General features: G+C 37.3%; 1 protein-coding gene across 2 annotated transcripts in view; it reads right to left on the bottom strand.

Annotated features, from left to right (window-relative positions):
• CLINT1 (clathrin interactor 1) overlaps positions 1 to 22,204 on the bottom strand; it is a 70,156-nt gene that overhangs the window by 2,548 nt on the left and 45,404 nt on the right. Inside the window, exons 7-11 of one of the 2 annotated variants that reach the window (XM_063292130.1) lie at positions 16,899 to 17,148; positions 12,443 to 12,515; positions 6,960 to 7,046; positions 1,730 to 2,025; positions 508 to 712 (exon numbers count right to left, since the gene is read on the bottom strand). In XM_063292130.1, coding sequence (XP_063148200.1) covers positions 508 to 712; positions 1,730 to 2,025; positions 6,960 to 7,046; positions 12,443 to 12,515; positions 16,899 to 17,148 — 911 coding nt within the window. The remainder of the gene's footprint in view (positions 1 to 507; positions 713 to 1,729; positions 2,026 to 6,959; positions 7,047 to 12,442; positions 12,516 to 16,898; positions 17,149 to 22,204) is intronic. The other variant, XM_063292131.1, reaches the window with a different exon arrangement.

Raw genomic sequence — 22,204 nt, 5'->3', positions numbered from 1 at the left:
ACCAGTACACTTTAGTCAGTAGTTCCTGAATAAGTTTCATTCTCACCTCCCCACAGTCCTTAACCCCAGCCTCCTTTTGCACCACTGCCTATCCTTTTCCTATATAAAAATTTCTACACTTAGGTGACCACAAGCTTTGAAAGAAGCATCAGATTCACTAATGGCCTGATAATCAAAAGATTATCAGGCCATTAGTCAATTCAGCTTTGTACTGCCTATTTTTACTTGTAGTTTGCCAGCCAGAAAAATCAACATTTGACCTTTTTCCCTTGAGATTGTATTTGGTATCTTATGGGTGCAAAATCATGATTGACTACTGAACTAGCAAATCCCTACATTTATTTTAAATGCATCATGAACTCTATTCACAGAAAAGAGTAGAAGCATTGAAGCTGAAGTTATATAAAATATTTTTTAAATGACGATAATCTTAATCATACACAAACTCATTCAAAGGGAACTGTTTTAAAAACGTGCATGACAAGTTATGAGAGACTGATCACTTACTCTGTTGCTGAATCATTGTGTTCAGTGATGGTTGCTGGGGTTTTGAAGGCTGCATACCAGGAACTAAATTGTCCAAACTGATATTTACACTGGGATCAGACCAAGTGGAAGGCAGAGTTTTGCTTACATTTTTGGGGACCATCTCTGTGCCCAGATTATACAGTGGATTTGGCTTCTGTATCATTGGATTAACACTTTGCAAAGGCTGGAAACATTGAAAAGAAAGTTTTAGAATTGTGAGATTCATTGCCTTAATGGTTTAGAATATGAAAGGGGATAAGCAACACAGTTCCCACAGTATGGCACCGCAGATCAGAAAGGACATTGACAATCTAGTTCAGGAGAGGGCTACCAGGATGGTGAGGGAGTCTGGAAATGAAGCTCTGTGAGAAGCAATTAAAAGATCTGAGTTACGTTCCACCTGTAGAAGAGATGTCTTGAGTGGCAATATGATCGTAGTCTTCAAATATCTGAAGACAGAGTGGACTTTTCTTCACATAGAGGAAGAAGTTGACTTATTCTTTATTGCCTCAAAGAAGAGGACAGGAACCAATGGGATAAAGCTACAAAGAAGCAGGTTCAGCCTGGGTATCAGGAAGAATTTCCTAACTATATGAGCTGTCAGCTAGTGGAACAGGCTGCCACATGAAGTGGTGAGTTCTCACTTCCTGGAGGTTTCCAAACAGAGACTTTATAGTCATCAGTCAGAAACAATTTCTTGAATCCTATATTGAGCAAATGGTTGGTATATATGACTCTAAAGTCCCTCCAACTCTTAGGATTCTAGAACTGAATTGTTAGTTTATGCCATGACCAGTAACTCAGAAAAATCTTCTTCCTCCCATCCACATTTCTGACCTCCCCAATTATTTTTGAAATCTTTGGAAATTAGATGGAAATTTACCTAATTAAAGCACAAGTATTTTGGCAACTGAGCAATCCCTTCTTCAAACTCTAATGTTGGAAGCAAATGACACTTCTTCTGAACCATTAAAATGTCATAGTTATGAAGCCTACAATATGTTCTATTGCTCTGGAATGACTTTAGATGTCCTTTCTTTCCACTTAAATGAATCTCAAAGAATAACCATCAAAGCAAAATAGGCAACAAAAAATACTCGAGAACACAAATAAAAGAAGCTGAGCATTTGTCCAAACTATTCAGATACCATTCCATACATTAAGGAAATAGACATTGATGGCTTGCAGAACAATTACATACCTGTGACCTTGACATGGGTAGATTAATGCTGACCGTGTTAGAGCCCATCATAGAGAAATTCATGCTTTGAGAAGAGGTCATAGTGGCTTGGGAGGTACCCATCAAATCAAAGAGCTCAGCAGAATTTGAAGCAGCTGGAGACTGGCCAAGACACTGCTGAGCAGAGCTGCCAAAGAGTTCAACAGCTGGCTGGGCAGAGCTACTGAAAACCTCTCCAGCGGGAGCAACTGGGCATGGAGCAGCTTGGTTGAAGGCACTCCAGTCACCAAATTCTCCATTCCCACTTGTAACTGTACCTGGAGAGGGAAAAGAAAGAAACCTTCTGTAAGGCAAACAAATGCTCCATTATATGAACTGATACAAATGGGAATTGACATTTGTCCACCCAGATTAACATCTGCAGGTAGAATCTCCATTTGGGCACTGTTCTCCCTCATGAATATTCTAACCACTTGAATATGGTAGCAAGAAAATGAGAAATTCCCTCACCAATGGCAGAAAGTATGGCTTAGTAAGTGTGACACCTGTTGACATTTTATCAGTGGATGCAAATTCCTGGACAGGGAAACCTACAAGATCCGTATACCATCTAACCCAATCAGCACATGATGGATATAGCAGGCATCAGAGGTTCAGTATTTAAACTGTCAGTACTGAAAAATGGAGAGCCTTAGGTAAAACAGAAAACACCAACTTAGGCTTTGAATCAATCACTATGAACAAGAATGGTGTCACAGTCATAAGTAATAAAAACAGCAATTTGTTCAAACTCATCTGATTACATATAAATTACTTGCTGTACAAAGAGTTATTAAATCAGTATAGCTAAGTGGGATACCAATAAAATCATGGCTTTCAAATTCAACTGCCTCTGGGTGTTTATCTCACCTCTGTTGTGGTGGTTGACAGCATTATATAGTATTTATTTAGCACTCTGCGGGTGCTTTGATAAATATGCATTTAAAGCTCTCATACACACTCAAATCTTTCCACAGAAAATATAGAGAGAGTAGCACTCCAATTGCTTCCTTTCCTTTTATAGAGGAATCTATTTCCATACTCTATAAAAATACATATTTTACTTGAATAAACTTGTAAGCAAACCTGCAAGTTGTATAATGGTGATGAAAGTGAAGCATACTCTTTTTTTAACGTGGTAATAATTTTCATTCACTAGCCACTGATGAATACTATAGCTTTCAGTAACACATAATAAAACAAAATGTTGGTTAATAAATGATTAACCAATCATTTTTGTCCCATAGTTTAACCAGGAATGGACACCAATGTTGCTTATTACACAGATTCACACCTTGCAACTAACATGTTACATTTAATGTCAGTGCAGGACTAAAAGGGATTAATTCAGGACTTTTTCATGAATTGCACTAGATGAGTTTTTGAAGTGAGCAATGAAAGACTTGGGAAATATAAGGTCACAGAGATGAGACCCTTCTGACTGCAGAAAAATCCAACCTGTACTGATAATAAGGAATTAGTGATTGACTAACTTGCAGATTATCTAGAATCTAATGTGCTTAATTATAAAATTGTTGCAATAATTTAAACCTCACTTCAGTAACTCTTAATATTACCTGTGCACCTGGGTATAAAACCCTTTATTTTAATTAATTTTACTTCCAGAGGTGGATTAAAATTTAAGTAAGCAAGGACAGAAAGGGAAAAGAAGATCCACACCTCTATGCCCAATGATGCACTTTAATGCAAGTAGCAGGTTGAAATTCATTAGCTTGGGGCTATGATGAAACATTTGCTTTGATCTCCCTTAGAAAAAGGACTTTATTGGGAGTGTTTCAATTAGTCTTGCCTATTAAAAATGTAAGCACATTTAAAGTATTCCTGATGGGTAACTAACTGCTGAATATGTTGATTCTCCAGTTACTGGATGCTCATATTCCTTCCAATACACATACAAAGGAAGTAGGGAAATGGAGAGGTGTTTGTTGCCATTCTTTGGGGAACTTTACCAAAGATGATGAATCAACCAAGAGACCTAGAGAGGCTTTGTTGTTCAAGAATGATTAATCGTAATTGCCTGCTTGCATAATGGTGATCAGTACAGATTAATCATAGTAATATTGATAAAGGAATATTATCAAGTTATACAATATTTGCATAACAACAATATCCAAAACAACATTTTTAATAATCTGCAAAGATCTAGGCAGAATCGTGCATCTTAAAGTATTTAAAGGCCCAGTTCTCAGATCAACTCAGATCTTCTTCTCCCATATAATATACTTTTAGTGATGATTTTAAAAAATCAGTTTATCTAATGGACATGCTCTTTAATTTTTTTCTACACTAACTGATCAGCTAAGAAAAATTGATTAATTATGAGTATTTTTAAGGATAATATAGCAATTATGATAGTACTACACCAAGATGACAAAGAGAGGGCCTGCTCCAGACAACTGATGGACCCAATGGGGTTCCAAAGGGAGCTTGGGGTTTTTCCCAAGGAACTGGTAGGCCCCATTTGCTGCCTGTAATGGGTGGGTGGCAAGGGTCTTGGACAGCATTGTCCCTATGTGGCCTCTCATTGTATGCTGAATCCAGGGCATACCTTGGATTACCTAGGTGCTCCAGGAGATTAAGGGACACACAGAACGCCACTGGAGACAGACTCAGAGTGAATCTGATCAAACATGGTTACGATATTAAAGACTACCTCATGTCAATAAGGGTGGCAATATGGCAATATTTCTCTGCCCTTTTTGTATCCAGTGGCCACCCTACTTAGGGTGACCCGATCCCTACTGTATAGGGATAGGCCACAGAACCATCTTCAGGGACTCTGCAAGGAATATTCTGGCCAGATGGTGGATAAAGCAGCTTGCATCTGTTCCAAGTTGGACTCCAACTGGACAGGCCTGGTTGAGGTGCCTGGGTTCAGTCATGTGGTGTGATCTGGAATGGGTTTGACTGGGACTCCTGAAGAACTGGACAGGATTCTTGACATTGTTAGTTTAATCACCTGTTTGCTGGACCTGGGTCCCTCCTGGATTGTGAAAACAACCAGGGAGGTGACCTGTGATTGGGTCCATGTTATGTGTCAGCTTCTTTAAAGACATGGGATGGGGGGGGCGGTATTGGTGCATCCAGCCTTGAAAGAGACAGTGGTATGCTCTCTCTTCAAGAGGTCATCCTTGGACTCAATGGTTTCAAGTAACTACTGCTCCACCTTAGGGAAGATTGTTGAGAAAGTAGTTAGACTAAGGTTTTTTTGTTTAATGTGTACACAAAACTGTTGGGTGAGATAATCCATCATCTTGGGATCTGGTATCATCAGTAATAAGAAATTTCAGGCCTTTTTTCCCCACTGGGCAATTTTTATTTTGCAAGAATCTTGAATAAATAATTAAATAAATGAAAATAAGCGATTCTGTCTCTTCTCCCTTCTAAGACATGTGGCTATTCTGTCTAAAACAATACAACTATTTTTAGGATATTTTCCAACACCACAAGATACAGAACTAGTGGTTTATAGTTCTTAAAGAGTTTTTTGGGTATATTACATAAGCACCATTTTATAGATACCATAGGAAACAGAATGAAGTGTCCAAACACTTCCTATGCATAGAAATATGTATGTATGTATTTATTTAGTCTTAGGTGCCGCCCAACTCCAACTCAGCTCTGGCCATCTCACACCATAAAAACAAAATACCAAACATACAATTGGAATCAAAACATTGAACATGATACGAGATGGTGAATATGGTGCACAACAACAAACATGTTATCGCACACCCATTTACTGTCATTGCTAAGACAATTCTGGGTGCTTGACTGTCTAAATCTCTTCTAATAAGTAGGGATAAGATCAGATTACACACTGGCATCAAAGTGCATTGACTGCCATTGTCCAATCAATTTCTTCAGATGATGCAGCAGAGATTATGGAATCCACAGCAGGAATAATAGGTTCACATCATTTATTGAAGATGGCTTTCTAAACATGCCATTCAACTTTTTATATACTATCACCATGTATAAAGCATTTCTACACAGCCTTGCTTTAAAATCTATTAAGGCATTCATAAAAGATTATAAAACATTTTTTTAAAGAAACCAAATGGTTATAAAATCAAAATACTGGATCTAGAACTACTGCAAACGTTACATAAATATTGAGACAAATTAAATTGTATAAGATTTTGAAAGCTTTCTAAAGCTAAGATTTTTTAATTGCCTTCACGTTCTAAAGGACAGTGGCATTATAGATAGACCTGCTTCTAATATTTCCTGGGATTCAGCAGTGAATAGTTCTCTGGACAATTTCAGGTAGTGCACATGACCAAAGAAATGATGGTACTTCCTGTTACCAAGTACCAGCTCTTCTAACATCGTATCAAGACAAATAGCACCAATTACATTTTTATGCTATGAGAACCCCTATAATTCTTGGTCTCCTTGAGAGAGAAAAAGAAACCGAGGCATGAAACCTGCGATCACTGAAACAGAGAAACTGCACACATCCCCACAAGAAAAAGGGGAAAAAATACTTGAGGAATGAAATTGTTTGATTCAGCATAACATCAAACATCATGGAGGCACAATAAAGAACTCTGATATTTCCTAATTCTGAATGACATGATCAACGTAAAAATACTCAAAAGAGATTGAGAGGAAATAAGTTTAAATCTTGTTAATCTAGATTTTCAAAACAATCTATATTCTTATGTTATAAGAAGCAGAACTAATACAGTGGGGTAAATACTCTATTACAGAAAGGACAGAAATCAATATTCCTCTGAACTGCTAACAGGTTGGCCTAAAGCAGGGGTGGGAAACGTATGGCTCCCAAATCCCCTACTGTGGGGCTCGATGCTCTTTAAAAAATGCAGTTTTAACACTGAGTGGCAAACGGCCAAATAGCAGAGATGAGATTTCATGCAGATTTTCGGGAAAAACCGAAGAAGATAGTTTTTATAAGCCTCTGGAAAGATTTAACACATCTATAATGTAAATCAAAATCAAACACAGAACCTCCTCCCGTCTGTGTGAATTATCCTGCCTACTAAAGTTTTTGGTTACTGTAATAAACCAACAGTGGATTCGCCCCCCCAACCCCTCCTCAGGTCAACTGCCTTTAAAAAACGATCAAACAAATATCTCTGTTCAAACTAAAGGGCCCGTACCTGACTTTCGATTCTCGCAAAAGAGCACAGAACAGTTTTGGAGTCTATTCTATTCCCTTTCCTACCTTGTGATGAAGGACAGCTTGCAGAGGCAGCAGCAGCTGCAGGAGAGGTGAAGTCAGCAAAGCCTACAAAGAGGTCAGTGGAGCCACCTAAAGCCAGAGGAATCAAAAGGCAGGTTACAGTGACGTGGGACAGAAAGAAATGCTTCCTTTGGTATAGTTTACACCACTGTTTCTCAACCGTGGCAGCTTGAAGATGGGTGGACTTTAACTCCCAGAATTCCCCAACCTGTTCTGTGTTTGATTTTGATTTACACTGTAGATGTGTTAAATCTTTCCAGAGGCTGGCTGGGGAATTATGCGAGTTGAAGTCCACCCATCTTCAAGCTGCCGAGATTGAGAAACACTGGTTTACACACACACTTTTTATAAGAACTTGAGAGACTGTAACCACGAGGGATCCAGCAGGCAACTCAGAATGGACGTAGAAAATGGAAGATCCTTACTAATGCTGAAAACCCAGAAGAGGCCGAGCAGAGAGAATAAAGAAGCTACTCTTAAACAATGCCAATCCAAGCTAAATATATAATGAGGCCCATAAACGGCTCAACTCTTCATTTCTCCCCTTTTTATGTACATTATTGATCCAAATCAAACTGAATCATTTTTCTTATACAGTTCAAGTCTCTCTTAACACTTACATAGCAATGCAAAAGAACTTCCCAGCCCACATGATATAATGCTTGTCATAATTCATAAAAATTACATAGACGACAAAGGCTTGTTATTATAATAGCAAGGGTTAAAACAATTCTAATTCAAACAGGATACAGAACAAAGTTTTTTAAAAAAATAATTAAAAATATAATCCCCCTCTTTTTGCTTATTATGCTGCCAACAATAAAACATTTAAAATGACTTTGCACACATTAAATCTTGCGCAAATGAAAGCATAAATGATAAACACAAGATTCCACATTTCAAGACATATAATCTAAATTGGATTTTATTTTTTATATGTTGATATACTTCCTTTCCACAAGACAAGCTACTAAAAACCATTTAATTCAAAATGCAGTACTTCAATTATTCTTCCCAACAATATTTTATAAATCAAAATAGAAAAATGTAATAAAATTCAATTGGACATAGTCATAATGCATAAGCATTTCACAGAGAGTCTAGAAGAAAAAGCTGTCTTCCTGTAGCATAGCATCGCTATGCATTTGGTGTCCAGGTTAGACAAGATTGACCAACAAGAATTGGGAATGTGATACTTCAGGAGGACTTCCATAATTGGAACAAAAATCGGAGTCCCCCCTAAAACCGCTATTAGACCCAGGAGAAAAGCTGTTCTTTAATTTTTTAAACCTGTATTTGTTAATGAGCTTTTGCAGAGTGTTTATTTGAGCCTGTGTTCATTGTTGCACAATCAACCTCTCATTAATACAGGAATTGGAGCTTCCTGTGCAATGAATTAATTAGTTCCTTTCTTCCCCTGAAGGTACTAAAAAAGTTGGCCTTAATCTTCATTTGTCCTTAAAAGATTTCATCTCTGAGTGGTCACACCCTTCTAGGAAGTAGCAGTGGCTCAATTATTCTACTTTTAGTGCCTGTGTACATTATATGGGTTACATCACAGCTGTTTAGCCTGCAGTGCTTAGAAACTAGCCAGGTGGGACTGTAACATCTGTGTTGCACTCAAACAACACCAGGGACAGTTTCCAACATCTGGTACCATTTTTGAATTGTCTTATTGCTGCAAGACATTCTGTTCCATCTGCTGCTCTCAACTCAGTTAATTAAACTCGAACCATCTCCTTTTTAATAAATGGCTAGCAGCAATAAAATGAACAATTCCCTTTCTACAACATGTGTACTTGTATTTCTTTTTAATGCCATTTGCAGTCAAGGTTAGGTGGGCTTGCCTCTCAAACAGAAGCATCTATCTTTGGAATGTACATTGATTTGTTATTAAGTAGGAAATACTGAGAATAGTCTCCAGATCTGTCTCAAATTCTTATACTGTAAATTATTTTGTGATACTTATAGAAAAGACACCCTGGTGTCTTTTCTATAAGTATCACTGGTGTTTTCCAGTGCTGATTTAAAATAATGATGGGGCGGGGGGGTCATGGTAGCAATCTATGAAAAGCTGGGCATCATCTTAATCATTCAAATAGCTAGAGGCTATACAATACACACAGACACAAAGATGAAGATGAATAGGAGTTATCATTGCACAATGGTACACAGCACATCTACATGCATTGCATTGTATTTGAGTTTCAGGAAAGTCTGATAATTAGAAACTTCAAAAAAATATGGTCTTAAACACAGATTTAAGACAATATAGGCAAAAGAAACTAAATAACCAACTTAAATGTCATCATAGGATGACAAATGCCAGATACATACCACGGTGAACTTGCTGAGGAAACTGCTAAATCTCTATGAAAATCCCTGGCAAAGGGAAAATATGCAAAATTCTTCGCAGCATACATTTTCCTGGCCCTTTCTTTTACAAAAGGAAGTAAAGCTTATTTTAGACTTATTTTGTGCATGACACACGGTATGGTCCAATGTCACACTCAGCGAGTTACACACTGGCCAAGGACAGTGCTTGTCTGCTTATGAAGAACAGCAGTTACATACAAAGACTCCTGAGTGACAATGGTCCTTACAAAGTAACTCTCTCTCTCCCCTTAGGACAGCAAAGACGTTATTTGTGGTAGCAAGCTGGTAATGCATCTAATCCCGAGGATATCTCCTAAATGCTGACATGGTGTGGAGAGAAGGGTAAGTCTAATTTCCATCAGAACACAGAAAGCAGAACGGATTGCTTTCCAACTTAGTTAAACTAGATACCTAAAAAGATTTCTCGACCGCAGGAGCAGAGCTCAGAAGAAAGACCTGCATGCTTTGTTCCCATAAGGTGTTTTCAGCTAACACTTCTGGAGAAGTCCCATGTCATCGCTGTGGGAAACGCTCCTATGTGAGTGACTTGTCTGATTTCAAGTGGCTTAAATCAAGTCATCAAATTCAGGAATGTGAACAGAAAAACTTTTTTTTTTGAAGAGATTGTCTTTTTCTACATCATTAGAAATAATAAAGTAACATTCCATTTCAACGCATACATATTACAACATTATAAGGAAGTTTACTCCACCTTTACTAAACACATATTTTGTATTTTCTAAATACACATTTTGCATATTCTTAACAATATTTTATGTAAAGCAGAGCATTCTGTGACTGCCACTGACCTATGCATGGGAAAGACATTTTGGACTACAGCTCCCATTAATTAAAACCTGTATGGTCAATCGTCACAATCATTCAAACAATATTGGTTGCCAATTGCTTTAAGAGGAATATTAGTTAGTGAGCTGACATAGTCACAAGCATTATAAACTTAATGTATTTGAACCAAGGTGCCTTTTAGATGAACCCTTAAACATAGGAGTCCCATTCTGCTTCAGGTCCAGCTGCACAGGATTCACTCAAAGGGAAGTGGCTCCCATATGACTAAAGGATGTGCCTAACGTGTCCCAATAGCACATGAAAGTATGCTTCTTCTTCCCTTTACATCTCTTGTGCACATCTGCAGGGATGGCTCTGTGCCTAACCGATTGGCAGAAGTCCAGTGAGCCCCAGGAACTAATGGAAGCCCTCTAATTTTTAAGCAGGAGCGAGCTATAGGTTAGATAACAAATTATAGTTCTTGGAAGTATCTATATTTATTTCATACTGCTGCTGTATTAAGTAATGTGCTGCAGCACATTTTTATGAATTGTATATTATCTGGGAAAACAACTTTGGATGAAGGCACCATTTGTGCCTTTGTATCTCTACGTGATGGTATATTTTAAAAAGTCGGAAGATTTTAATAGGTAATGCTGTTTTACAACACTATGACATTATTGTTAGACAGACTATAGAGCAATGTTTACCCAAATACAAACATGATCTGGTTTTAGGAAGAATTAAGAAAGTAAATTGTAAAAAATGAGAAATAACCAAGATTAAGAAAATAAAATATATCTGACACTATCCTTGCATTAATAGGCAGATGCATATGTTTTAAGAAAGGGGAATGATTAGAGCATACTAAGACTGAACTGTATATCTTTGTTAACATGGGCATATCCACATATAATAGTCTTTTAAAATACACATGCATGTATTCATGTATACATGGACAAACATACGAATTATATTTTGAAACTAAACTAGAATACCTCTATCTCAGCGAAGTTTTCTAGTTGCTAGACAAGCTGCTTTTATTACATTTCAGGAAAATATGCTTGGTGATAAAGAGTGAAGTCATGCACAAAAATATGCACATTATTAAAAGCTTCCTAAATATGCATGTTGACATTCAGCTTCTGTTAAAGTGTTCTCTCTAAAGAAAAAGGCCTAAATCAGATGGCAGGGAATCTTCTGGTACTTGTTGCCAAATCTTATGTTTTGAGAGGAGAGGCATGAAGAATAATGTTAAGTAGGTTGGGCCAAATCAGACACACGGGCAGAATGATTTCCTCCTGCAGTAAGGGGAATGAGATCATCCTCTCTTCTGCCAATCGTCCTGACTCATGGTGAGGAAATCAAGTCTCCCAGCTTCCATAACTGGGACATTTCTGCTGTGAGGGTGGAAAGAATGGCATCTGGAATACCAATGGGACATTTTCAAGTTTGAAACACTCCAAAGTATTTGAAACAGCCCATTTTACACCTGAGGCTGCACATCTTGCAAATCTTAACAATCAAATCTGAAAGACATATTTTGTATAAAACTACTTGGTAGAAATATAGAGCTTATTTCTATTGCCTCCTAGATTTTTCCCAGCAAAGCTTACAATCCTGGCCTTTCCGCATGATCCTCTATCCACGTGCTCAACTGGGTTAACAATGGATAGCTTTCAAAAATCAGTTAAAGTTGGCTGGGTGCTAATATTTCATGCCAATTACATATAATGTAATTTGTCATGAAAGGGTTATTTAGAAAAAGACAAGAAATTAAAAGTTGATTTTACTTTCACCTTATTATTTTGATCTAAAATTGATCTTGTTTTCAGTTAACAGCCTACAAAATAGCAAACATCAGATTTAGAAAATAAGAGATTTAATATTTCTGCTTCTAGAGACAGACCAGACAAGAGTCACTGGACAATTTGGTATAAAAACACGTAGTTCAGTTTCGTTGCAAATAATAAATATAACTTGTATAACTCATCCACTTCTCCTCTTCCTTGCTCTCAATGTGTGTAGCATGCTAAGGGCTGAAACTCGATTGGATCACATACTTTCATAATATTATGGTAATTATAATCATAATTAGTAACAACTCCGCATTCCAATCACTATAGTTCCTGACAGACCAACTTAACTATGAGTCCTAAGTGTTCATGTTGGTGTTAATCTATATAATAAGGTAATTTGGATGCTGTATCTTCGTAGTTCTGAATCTCCTGCACTGTCTTCTTTAGCGGTTCATGATTTTCCTATGGCAACTGCTCAAATAGAAAACAGAAAATGCATTTTACCTGTTGAAACAGATTGGTCTGTACCATCGAACAAAAGATCAACCAGGTCATTGGATGACTTGCTACCAGGAACCTAGGACAAGCACAGTTGAACTATTTTAAGACAGATGATATGAACAGAACAGAAGAAAATAGTAGCATTACAAAGCCCTTTTTGTATTGGAGACAGGTTATGACAAAGATCTAGAAAAGATCTGAGGAAAAAAAAAATAACCATGAGCCAATATGGCCTTTGGGAGAGCGTATCTAACCAGTGAGTGTACATTCCAAGAAACATTATTGGAAATCAATTTATATAAAAAGCATTAGAAAATGGAAGATTAGAAATCAACATGTCACTACGAAATTTTATTAGGATTCTAAGTACCTCCCATTAGGGTTTGCAAAGATGTAAAAAGGAAGAAATTGTTTTTAAAAAGTTTCAAAATAAATAATTAAAGATAACAGAAATGCCTAAATGAAATTGGATCCTTAAAAATTGATAGTGGGGCATGAAGAACACCAGGAACGTCATTTCAGTCTATCAGAAACTGCTTGTAGCACCTCACAAAGAGGTATTCCCATTATCTCTTCTCAAACAGCCCTCTGCAGCTACAAATGTTACTCCTGAATTCAGGAAATGTTCAGAAATAGTGGGTGCTCTGTGTTGTGTGTGTGTGTGTGGGTAAAACTGTTGAAAATTGACTTGTGGTTTAGATTCAGCATTCAAAACTTGGAAGTAACATCTTTAATTCTATTGTATTTACTTTCTAGCCCATGTAGCTAACATCACATCCCACCTCATGTGCACCAATGTGTGATACTGATGTTATTTATTTTAGAAGGTTGGCCAACTCCATAAGATCATTAAAAATAGTAAAAACAAGAAAAGAACAATGAATGTCCAGAAAAACATTCCAACTAACAGAAAAAAAATCAATAAGGGATTTGACATCCCTCTTAGTCCAAGGAAAATGTGTTGGTTTAAACTGGCTCTTATGTAAAAATAAATAAATAAATAAATAAATAAATAAATTAAAAAAAAATACTGATATTTTAGATTCTATGTGTTTGGTAAAACTAAAAAGCTAGAAAATTAATTTCTAGAATACTGTCCAAAATACTCAATTCCATCAAGAATTAAAGGTACTGTGATGACTTCTCTTACCACTAGGCATTGAATTTACTGAAATAAGTCACTGATTAAATCACAAGATAATAATTTCATAAAGCCATTAGTCTGATCTGATAATGTAAATTTTTCTATATAGTCACAAATAACAATGGATGGAAAGCTGCTTTTCCTGCAGCACCTTATCATTTTTAATAGTCTATGAACCTTGGCACAAAGTAAAGTACACCTACAGTAAACTCTGTGTACCTGATGAGTTTCTAGAAAACCTGCTCATTACAGCATTATTAAGTAGACAAATGGCTCACTTTAATTTTCTTTTAAGAAGTTTCCTCCAATACATTAGTTTAGTTGTATACTCTTAGATAGATGAGGATAATTGAAATTAAAAAAAAAACCATTCTGGATAACAAGAGAACAAAGTGTAACATCATCCTCAATCCATTTTGTGGAAGAAAGGTACACCAGAATAGTGGTTCCTATATCTGAGAAAACATGCAAAGGCTTGTTTGATTTCTGGATTTAAGGAAAAATGGAGGTAGAGAACAAGATTTAAAAAGTGTATGCTCCTAGCTATGCAGTAGGTTCTAACACTTAGTGCCAATATAACCATAGATCTGGGAGTGACTGAACTTAGCTATTTCAGGAATATATGTATCCAGTGTTTCATTTAGCTGGGCAATAGACACTAAATATCGGTCCTTCAAGAAATTGATCTTGTTCTCTTCTAGCCCAGTTGCACAGAGGTTCTTTCATATGACATGTACTGTGAAACTGTAAGCCAGTGGTTCCCAACTCGGGCAATTTCCAGATGTATGACTTCAATTCCCAGAATTCTCAGCAATGGCCATGCTAGCTGTGGAATGGAAATTCACATGATCTGAAGTTGCTAAGATTGGGGAAACATTGCTCAGGATATTAGAAATATTTAATTTTTCCACTGTTCATTGATATGAACAAGCACTATGGAAATGATTTAATTCCCACAGATAATTCTTCAACAGAGTTTTTTCTGGAATGTGACTGAAAACAGTTTGTATACTTTAATTTATTTGTACCCTTGGTTGTTTCCATAAGGAAAAAAAAAAAGCAAGAGAAGACTCCATATCAAACAAGACTTTCATTGCTAGTACATCTAGGGCAATTTTAAGGCTTTTGTTTGGACCAGAGTCTGAGCTTTTTCCCTCTCTAAGGTGAAATTCTAACCAATAAAATACCTTTTTCTTTATTAGGTCATTTTTAAAATTAATTGATTTAACAGAAAACTATTCTACAACAAGCTAAATTGATATATTTGACAGTAGACAATTTAGATGAAAAGGATCTGCTTCGTGGTGATAGAAGTGCTACCATATGGTTGTCTGTTAAATTATGGTTGCTTTCAGGTGGCCGAAAGAGATATAAACAAAGCTTCTTTTAGTTTAGGACATAATTAAACTTTGTGCCATCTGATTATACTATTATTCAGCTTAGCTTCCAGAATATTATGTCTCAGTGGCTGACTTTACAACTGGGCTAATTTCCAGTGAGGTTACATAAACTTAAATAAAGTCGGAGGAAAAACACTAGAACCTTTCCTCATTATTTTCTGGATTCTTTTATGACATGGAATTCCCTTTATTATAGCCTATACCTGCTAGGGCTGGTGCCAGAGAAGTCATTATATATTGTCTTTTTTCTTGTCATGCAGGCAGGAAAAAGAGTCACACATGGCAGAAACAAAACTATGCTTCAGTGTACTTAATAGTATAGCATAGATAAAAATTCTAGTATTTTAACTTCCCTAAGGCTGCCCCTTTGTTCTCTGATCCCTTCAGTCTCTCTCTATTTGCCTGCTTGACTGATTCCATAAAACAACAGCAACTTCTGATGCTAAGCCCTTAACAGTTAAGGCCATGTACTGCAGATATTTAGAAAAGAATACCAACAGATTTCTCATTTTTCCAACCCATGAAAAATCTTATGAAGCTAAAAGCTAAATTTGATTTGCAATACTACATAAGACAAAGGCAACATTGGTACAGAATCCACAATCTGAGCCCTGTTCTCTTGTGTTTGCAAAGTCTTAGCTTTGAATCAAATAATTTATTTTCAATTTTATATCCACATGCACCTGGAATGCCAGTTTGCAGTGATGTACAGCACAACACTGAACTGTTTTAAACATAATGTTAACATCAGTTAATAACAAATCAGCTAAAACAGTAAATCAATAATTGATAATAAAAATGCACACATAAAAGTCTGAAAGTCCACACACAAGTCTTAGAGACAAAATTAATATATTAGTTTATGGGAAAACAGGTTCGTAATCACTATAGATGTGATTAAAATTACAGTGGAAGGGCAGGCCTGAATGGCATGGAGAAAGCAATGTCCACCAAATTCTCCTTCTCCCCGTTCCTCTTAAATGGATCCATTCCCAGCACTTGATGGCCTTGACAAGATAAGAGAAAGGAATATACAGTCCCTCCAAAAGAGGTAGGGGGAGGTTCTTCCTGCAGCTGGAGGAGTGAGATGCTGCTGGAGCCTGAAGGGAACTGAAAGTTTTTCCTTCGAGCAGAAGAGCTGAATAAAGCAATGGTTTCAAGAGCTAAAGAGCCAAAGAAAAACAGCAGCGTGGCTGAGTATATGTACAGCAGAAAAAGAAAGGAAAGGAAAGGAAAGGAAAGGAAACGAGACAAGCAACAAGAGGCCTCTGAAGAGGCCCGTGATTGGATTTGGCAGCTTAGATCAAAAGAGCTCAATGGGGGAGGACAGTAAGTGGTGCAGCAGCCAACATCCACCCAGCAGTATGGTCTGGTCTACTCCCCCCCCCCCCCCGTAGATGGCCTACCAAAGATGACCACTTAAGCAGTCTTGCAGTAGAGAGTGACTACCAGTGGCAAGCCAGGCAAAGACTGAACTTCTTGGGAAAGCTTGTACCAGGCCCTGTAGGCCCAGGTAGCCTTAGTGAAATTTTAGCTAGCTCAAGGACTAAATTTTTGCAGTGTGTAGAGGGGCCTGCAGGACCTCCATACTTAACTGGGCAGAAGGACTAGACCCTTAAAAGACAGTCTGGGGAAGGATCATGTGACCAACCTTGATATCAACCTAAGTCAAACCTATGACAATTACCTCACATTTGTGAATCACATGTACTACTTCTGGTAAGTTTTAGTTCTTATGCCCTTGACTTTCAATAACCACTGATCATTCAACACAAAAATAGTCCTGCTGTTTTCAATAAATTATTCTTTCAGTAAAGCCAAAACATTTCAAATTTATTACTTTAAGCAAAAGCAACTTTGATTAAGAGGAATGAGAATTCTTAATGCACAGTAGTCTCTTTGGTTACTCTCTTACCTTGGCTGTTGACTGTGGAGAATAAGCTGCAGCATTCTGGTCCGGACTTCCTTTGTCTCCTGTGTAATGGGCAGCCGCTCCCAAGTCAATGGTTTTGGAAGGATTTGCTGTGCGTTTGTGCCTGGTGGTTGTGGTGGTCTCTGTGGCTTGTGTAATGTGGATGTGTTTTGTAGTCACTGTTTCCTCCTCATCTTTGAATTCACTTTTTGGTGATTTACCTCTTCTGGATTTCTTTTCTTCATCACTATCACTGTGAAAATTAAAACCAAAACACAACTATTAGATATTATATGAAGAACCAGTTTGGAAAGCACAATGTCCACTTGAAAAAAGCTTTTCCAACTTTATTTCTGAAATTGTTTAAACCACCTGGAAGTGTTCCAAGTCTGAAACACCTCTTTGAAATGTCTTAGACATTTCTAGAAACTATTCAGTGCTACAATTATTTTGTGAGCCTCATCTTCCAAACCTGAATTTTAATCAAGGAACTCGAGTTATATATTTTTAAACAACCAAAATCTCTTCAGATCTGTTGTTATACTTATTACTGTGGGATTTCCTGCTTAAAGTCCTTACTGAAAGTAGAGCTATTATTTTTGTTTAACTAATTATAACATTTTGGTTACCAATTATAACATTTTTCAGATCTGACAATTATGCAACATCCTGATCAAATTTCAATGCATGATACCTTATAGAGGCATCAAGTGCTGAGTTCAGGTACTAAGGATTCTGTTTGGATAATTTCTATTTAAGATATCAAATCCCATTACCTGTACACTTGATTGGGATAGCTAACCAAGTAAGATGAACCGAATCATTACCAGAGCTATCGTGATCAATTCTACTGATTAAGAAATTCTCTTTTCCCTTTACGGCACTGACATTGGAAATACTGCTTTTTCAAAATCATGGGGCTTGATTGTTACAATGTTTATTCTGTAGAATAGCCATTAATAATTCCTTGGTTGAAAATTCCTATAGGTTGCTTCCTGATAAGCTTTCTAGGAACGATTCAAGGTATTCGTTTCTGTCTCTTAGGCCTCCCAAAACTTCTATACAACTTTATCCTAGTGCTGCTTTGAAGCAATGTTGGCTAAGAGCAGCTTACTAATAATATTCTTTGCAGCATATTATTACCCTGTTTTCTCTTCACAAACTGTTCTTAATATTTTCTACCTATTTGGAATCCTTTCCTTAATCCTTTCCTTAATTAATTCCTTAATATTTTTTCCAGCAAGCAATGGAAAATATTTTGTTATTTAGTATTTGGGGAATCAGGAAGGGATCATTTAAAATATAAGCCTATAATACATTATGCAAGAGAGCAATTCATTTACATTAAATTGTATCGGTGCTAATGATGTTACCTAGTCGGGTAACGAAATGTCTTCAAGGAAACAACCAAGCTCAGAGATCACCAAGAACTCCACAATTCAACCCTGAGCTACAGATATTCTCTTCTATTGATAAAAATACTAGCTTCCTGCAAGCCATGATGTCCAAAATGAGAGTTACTAAGAAAACAAGTATTTCCTCCCCATCCTGATCACTGAACATAGAAACAATACTAATAATCGGAGCCAAAAAGGAAAGGTAGTACTGGAAAGGATACAACTATTATGCCTGCAATGGATCTTCACCAAACTTTTATTAGTTACTGTTGATATTTTCCTTGGAAGATAATTCATTTTTTTCTAGAAAATATGCTATAATTTCTTACTCAAGATGCAACTTGTATAATATTATATTGGTTGCAATTACGATTCCTAGCTTGCTGATTCACCCACATTTTGGGCTTTGCCAGAAAGAAAGGATAAGGCAAAATGCCAATTCATGTTAGAGGTGAAGGCTGCCTCGTTGAATAATAAAAATACACTGTGAGGTATTTTGAAAGATAACCCTGCTCTCAAACAAGAATTAGCTGCAGAAGGTTTCTGTGTTGAATAATGCAACAGAGCACTAAGCCACTTTCTTTTAAAGAAGGTTGTCTTATTGTCAGCATGGAGGCACACAAACTGCTGTATCCCCTGTGGGAAAGTCTTTGTTTTCTACTAAACAGTGATTCAGGCTTTGCCCATTATTATGGTTATTACTTAGCTACACTTCCCACTGCATCTCTGTATATTAGCTGTTTGCCAGCAAAGGTCGTTTAATTCATTAAAATCAGCGATCATAAATTCCTAGTACTTCCCAACACAGATTACAGAGGCAGAGCAACATGAGGGCCTAACAGCAAGCACCGTGGAAAAAGAGAGTAAATGCACCAAGCATACTTCATCTGTTCTGAAAGAAAAAGCTCAAGCCCTTACTAAAATATAGGGAAAGTTCCAGCCGCATTATGGATGCACTGTTGTACCCACGCCAAGTTGCATATGTAGACACACTGCCACACAGTGATTCTATTTGTTCATTCATATCCTACTTTTAAATACAAGAAGCATCTCCAAAGCTGCTCAGTAAGAAGCATTAAAACAGATAATCCTAAAACAAGCAATTTTAAAATGTATCCAATAAAAGATCAAACCGGAATAGAGAAAGGAGGTGAAAATAATCAGCCCAAGTCACTATTCATTAAAAGCCCAGCTAACTTGATCAGACTTAGACTTAATGCCCCTAACCCAACTGCCAGGCAAGGGACATTCCAGATTCAGGAGTGAGTTACAGGAAAGGCCCTGCAATAATGTAATTGTCATCAACCTTGACCCCTGGATATATTGAGCTAAGCAGGATCAGGACAAAACCTGCTGCAGGTTCAGAGTAAGAAATTTCGATTTTGTGGTGTAGCCAGATCAAATCCTATGCAAAATGGGGAAGCATTTGTACGGGCATATACTGGTATAGCCTCACAAAGGAATTTCTACGAGCTGGCTTTCAATTGAGCAAATAAGGACAAATGCTGCCACACACTGAGATGTAGGGTAAATTGTCCCAGATCTGGATATATCTAGGGCGCAGAAGAAGCAGAAGCAATGCATGCAATAGTAGGCTACAGCTTTTTCTGTTCATGCCCTTTCCTGTTGAGGCATTTTTCTGTTGTTGAGAGGCTGGCTGCCTAAAACAGTGTACACTGAGGCAGAGCCTAGGACTACAGGCTGGCTGATGTCGATCAGGAGTGATGGAAGTGCAACTGCTCCATCTAGTGTGGCAGGTTGTCAGGGCCTTGGAAGATCGAATTAGCCATGATAAAGAGAACTTATGCTTAAGGGTTGCACTAAAATCAAAAGATATGCTTACTTGTGGAATTCATAAAAAAGGAAAAGACTACTGTAAGACATATCGAACACACAAAGATTACATATATTCTGGAACATGTATTTATTTTACCGTAAAGATACAACAATAATGGAGACCACAGATGGAAGCATTTAGATACTTCTTAATATAAACCAGCTTGTCACACAGCAGTACGGAAAACCAAGATGCCACTTAAATTATTTCATCATGGCTTAAATTTATTTGTTCTGTTCTAAAATGTATTATACATATATACAGATTTAAATAATTAAAATACTTTCTATTTGGATCGTCTCTGAGTTTGGATTTCAGCGTAGTTTTTAAAGATAATCTTGAATGCTCTCAATTTTTTCTTCATGCAAATGAGAAGGCCATCTATTGTTGCCATTCTATAACTGCTCTAGAAAAACAGGTAAGTTTTACACTTTGTTTCAACAGAAACAAAAAGCAGTATGGAAATAAATAGCAGAGGGACACATAAAGTGCATTTTGCTATTCTCAAATGTCACAGATCTTACAAAATTCATCATACAAGTGGATCCCTTTGGACTTTGTTCAGCACATAAAATCTCCAGTCTGTAATACAATGTGCATATAATGATCTAATAAGCAATATGGCCACCATGAATTATAAAAGGACTACCTAAAAAGTAAGTACCTTTACGTAAAGGGAGAAATATTAGCTTATTCTACTATTTAACTTCAGACACAATAAAAATAAAAATATTTAAATTCCTTCATCTCTATTATACAGTTTTTAATTCCTTCAGACTAATAAAAACACTGTTAAAAGTAGCGGAATTATCTTCTAGTATTCCCAAAACAGAATTAGATCATGATATTACTTCAGAGTCAAGATGGAGAATAGTACTTGTCCCTAAACTGTTCTCTCCCACTGGTACAAGTATTCCAATCAGAGCTCTACTTGGAGGCTATTATCACTAGCAAAATAATGTTGATGGAATTCTTTTGTCGATAAAAGGTGCTATTTTAGAAATTTCTTGTCCCTTAGAAATCATGGCAGGCCTCCCCACCCAAAAAAAATATTTTGATTGATTCAAAGGCTTGCCATTTAACTATAAAATACTGGTCTGGGAAGGACTTATAAAACATATGCAGCTCAGATTTCCAAAGCAAAATAATGCAATAGGGCCTGAAGAAATCACAGAACTGTGCTGAGTCAAGAAGTCACTGCTTAGTCCACTGAAGTTCCTACAGGTAGTCCTCATTTGTTTAACGACAATCCAAAGTTATGACAGCCTCAAAAAAGTGCTTTATGGACTGTACTCACACGATTGTCGCGAAATATTGTACCACCCCCACAGTCACATGATTGTAATTTGGGCACTTGGCAGCTGACTCACATTTATGACCAGTTGCAGCATCCTCTGGTAATGTGATTGCAATTTGCAACCTTTTTTGCCAGCTCTGGCAAAAAATGTCCATTGGGAAAGATGAAGTCACTTAATGACTGCAGTGATTTGTTTAACGTCCCATGATTCATTTAATGGCTGTGGTGATCCACTCAACGACCATACCGCTTAACAACCAGTTTTCCGGTCCCTATTGTGATAATTAAGTGAGGACTACCCATATTCCTTTCCCATTCAGTTTAATTACCTAGTAAAGTCTACCCAATCCCACTAGATGGAAGCATTTGGCCAGCTTTGTTTGTGTTGGGAAGCTAAGCAAGGTTTGGCCTGGTCAGTACTGTACAGGTAATCCTCGACTTACAACAGCAATTGGGATCGGAATTTCCATCACTAAGCAATGCAGTCATAAAGTGCAACTGCATCACTTAGCAACAGCAAATACAGCAGTCCTGGTTTGCCATTGTTAACCAAATCCCACGTTGTTAGACGAGGCAACTTCCTGCTGGCTTCCCATAACCAAGTTAGTGGGGAAGTGGCAGGAAGTTGCAAGTCCCAGGCAGTTTGCAAGCGGGCTGGCAGGCAGATAAATGGCTGCTGCGGGGTGGGGGAGGGTGCACAAGGAAGGAGCGGTGAGGCTCGGGGAAGGTGCATGGGGGTGCAAGGAAGGTGCGGTGAGGGTCAGGGAGGGTGTACGAG

Source organism: Candoia aspera, chromosome 2 (assembly GCF_035149785.1).
Source record: "Candoia aspera isolate rCanAsp1 chromosome 2, rCanAsp1.hap2, whole genome shotgun sequence".
NCBI classification, from domain to species: Eukaryota; Metazoa; Chordata; class Lepidosauria; order Squamata; family Boidae; genus Candoia; species Candoia aspera.
This window is presented reverse-complemented; position numbering and strand designations above follow the sequence as displayed.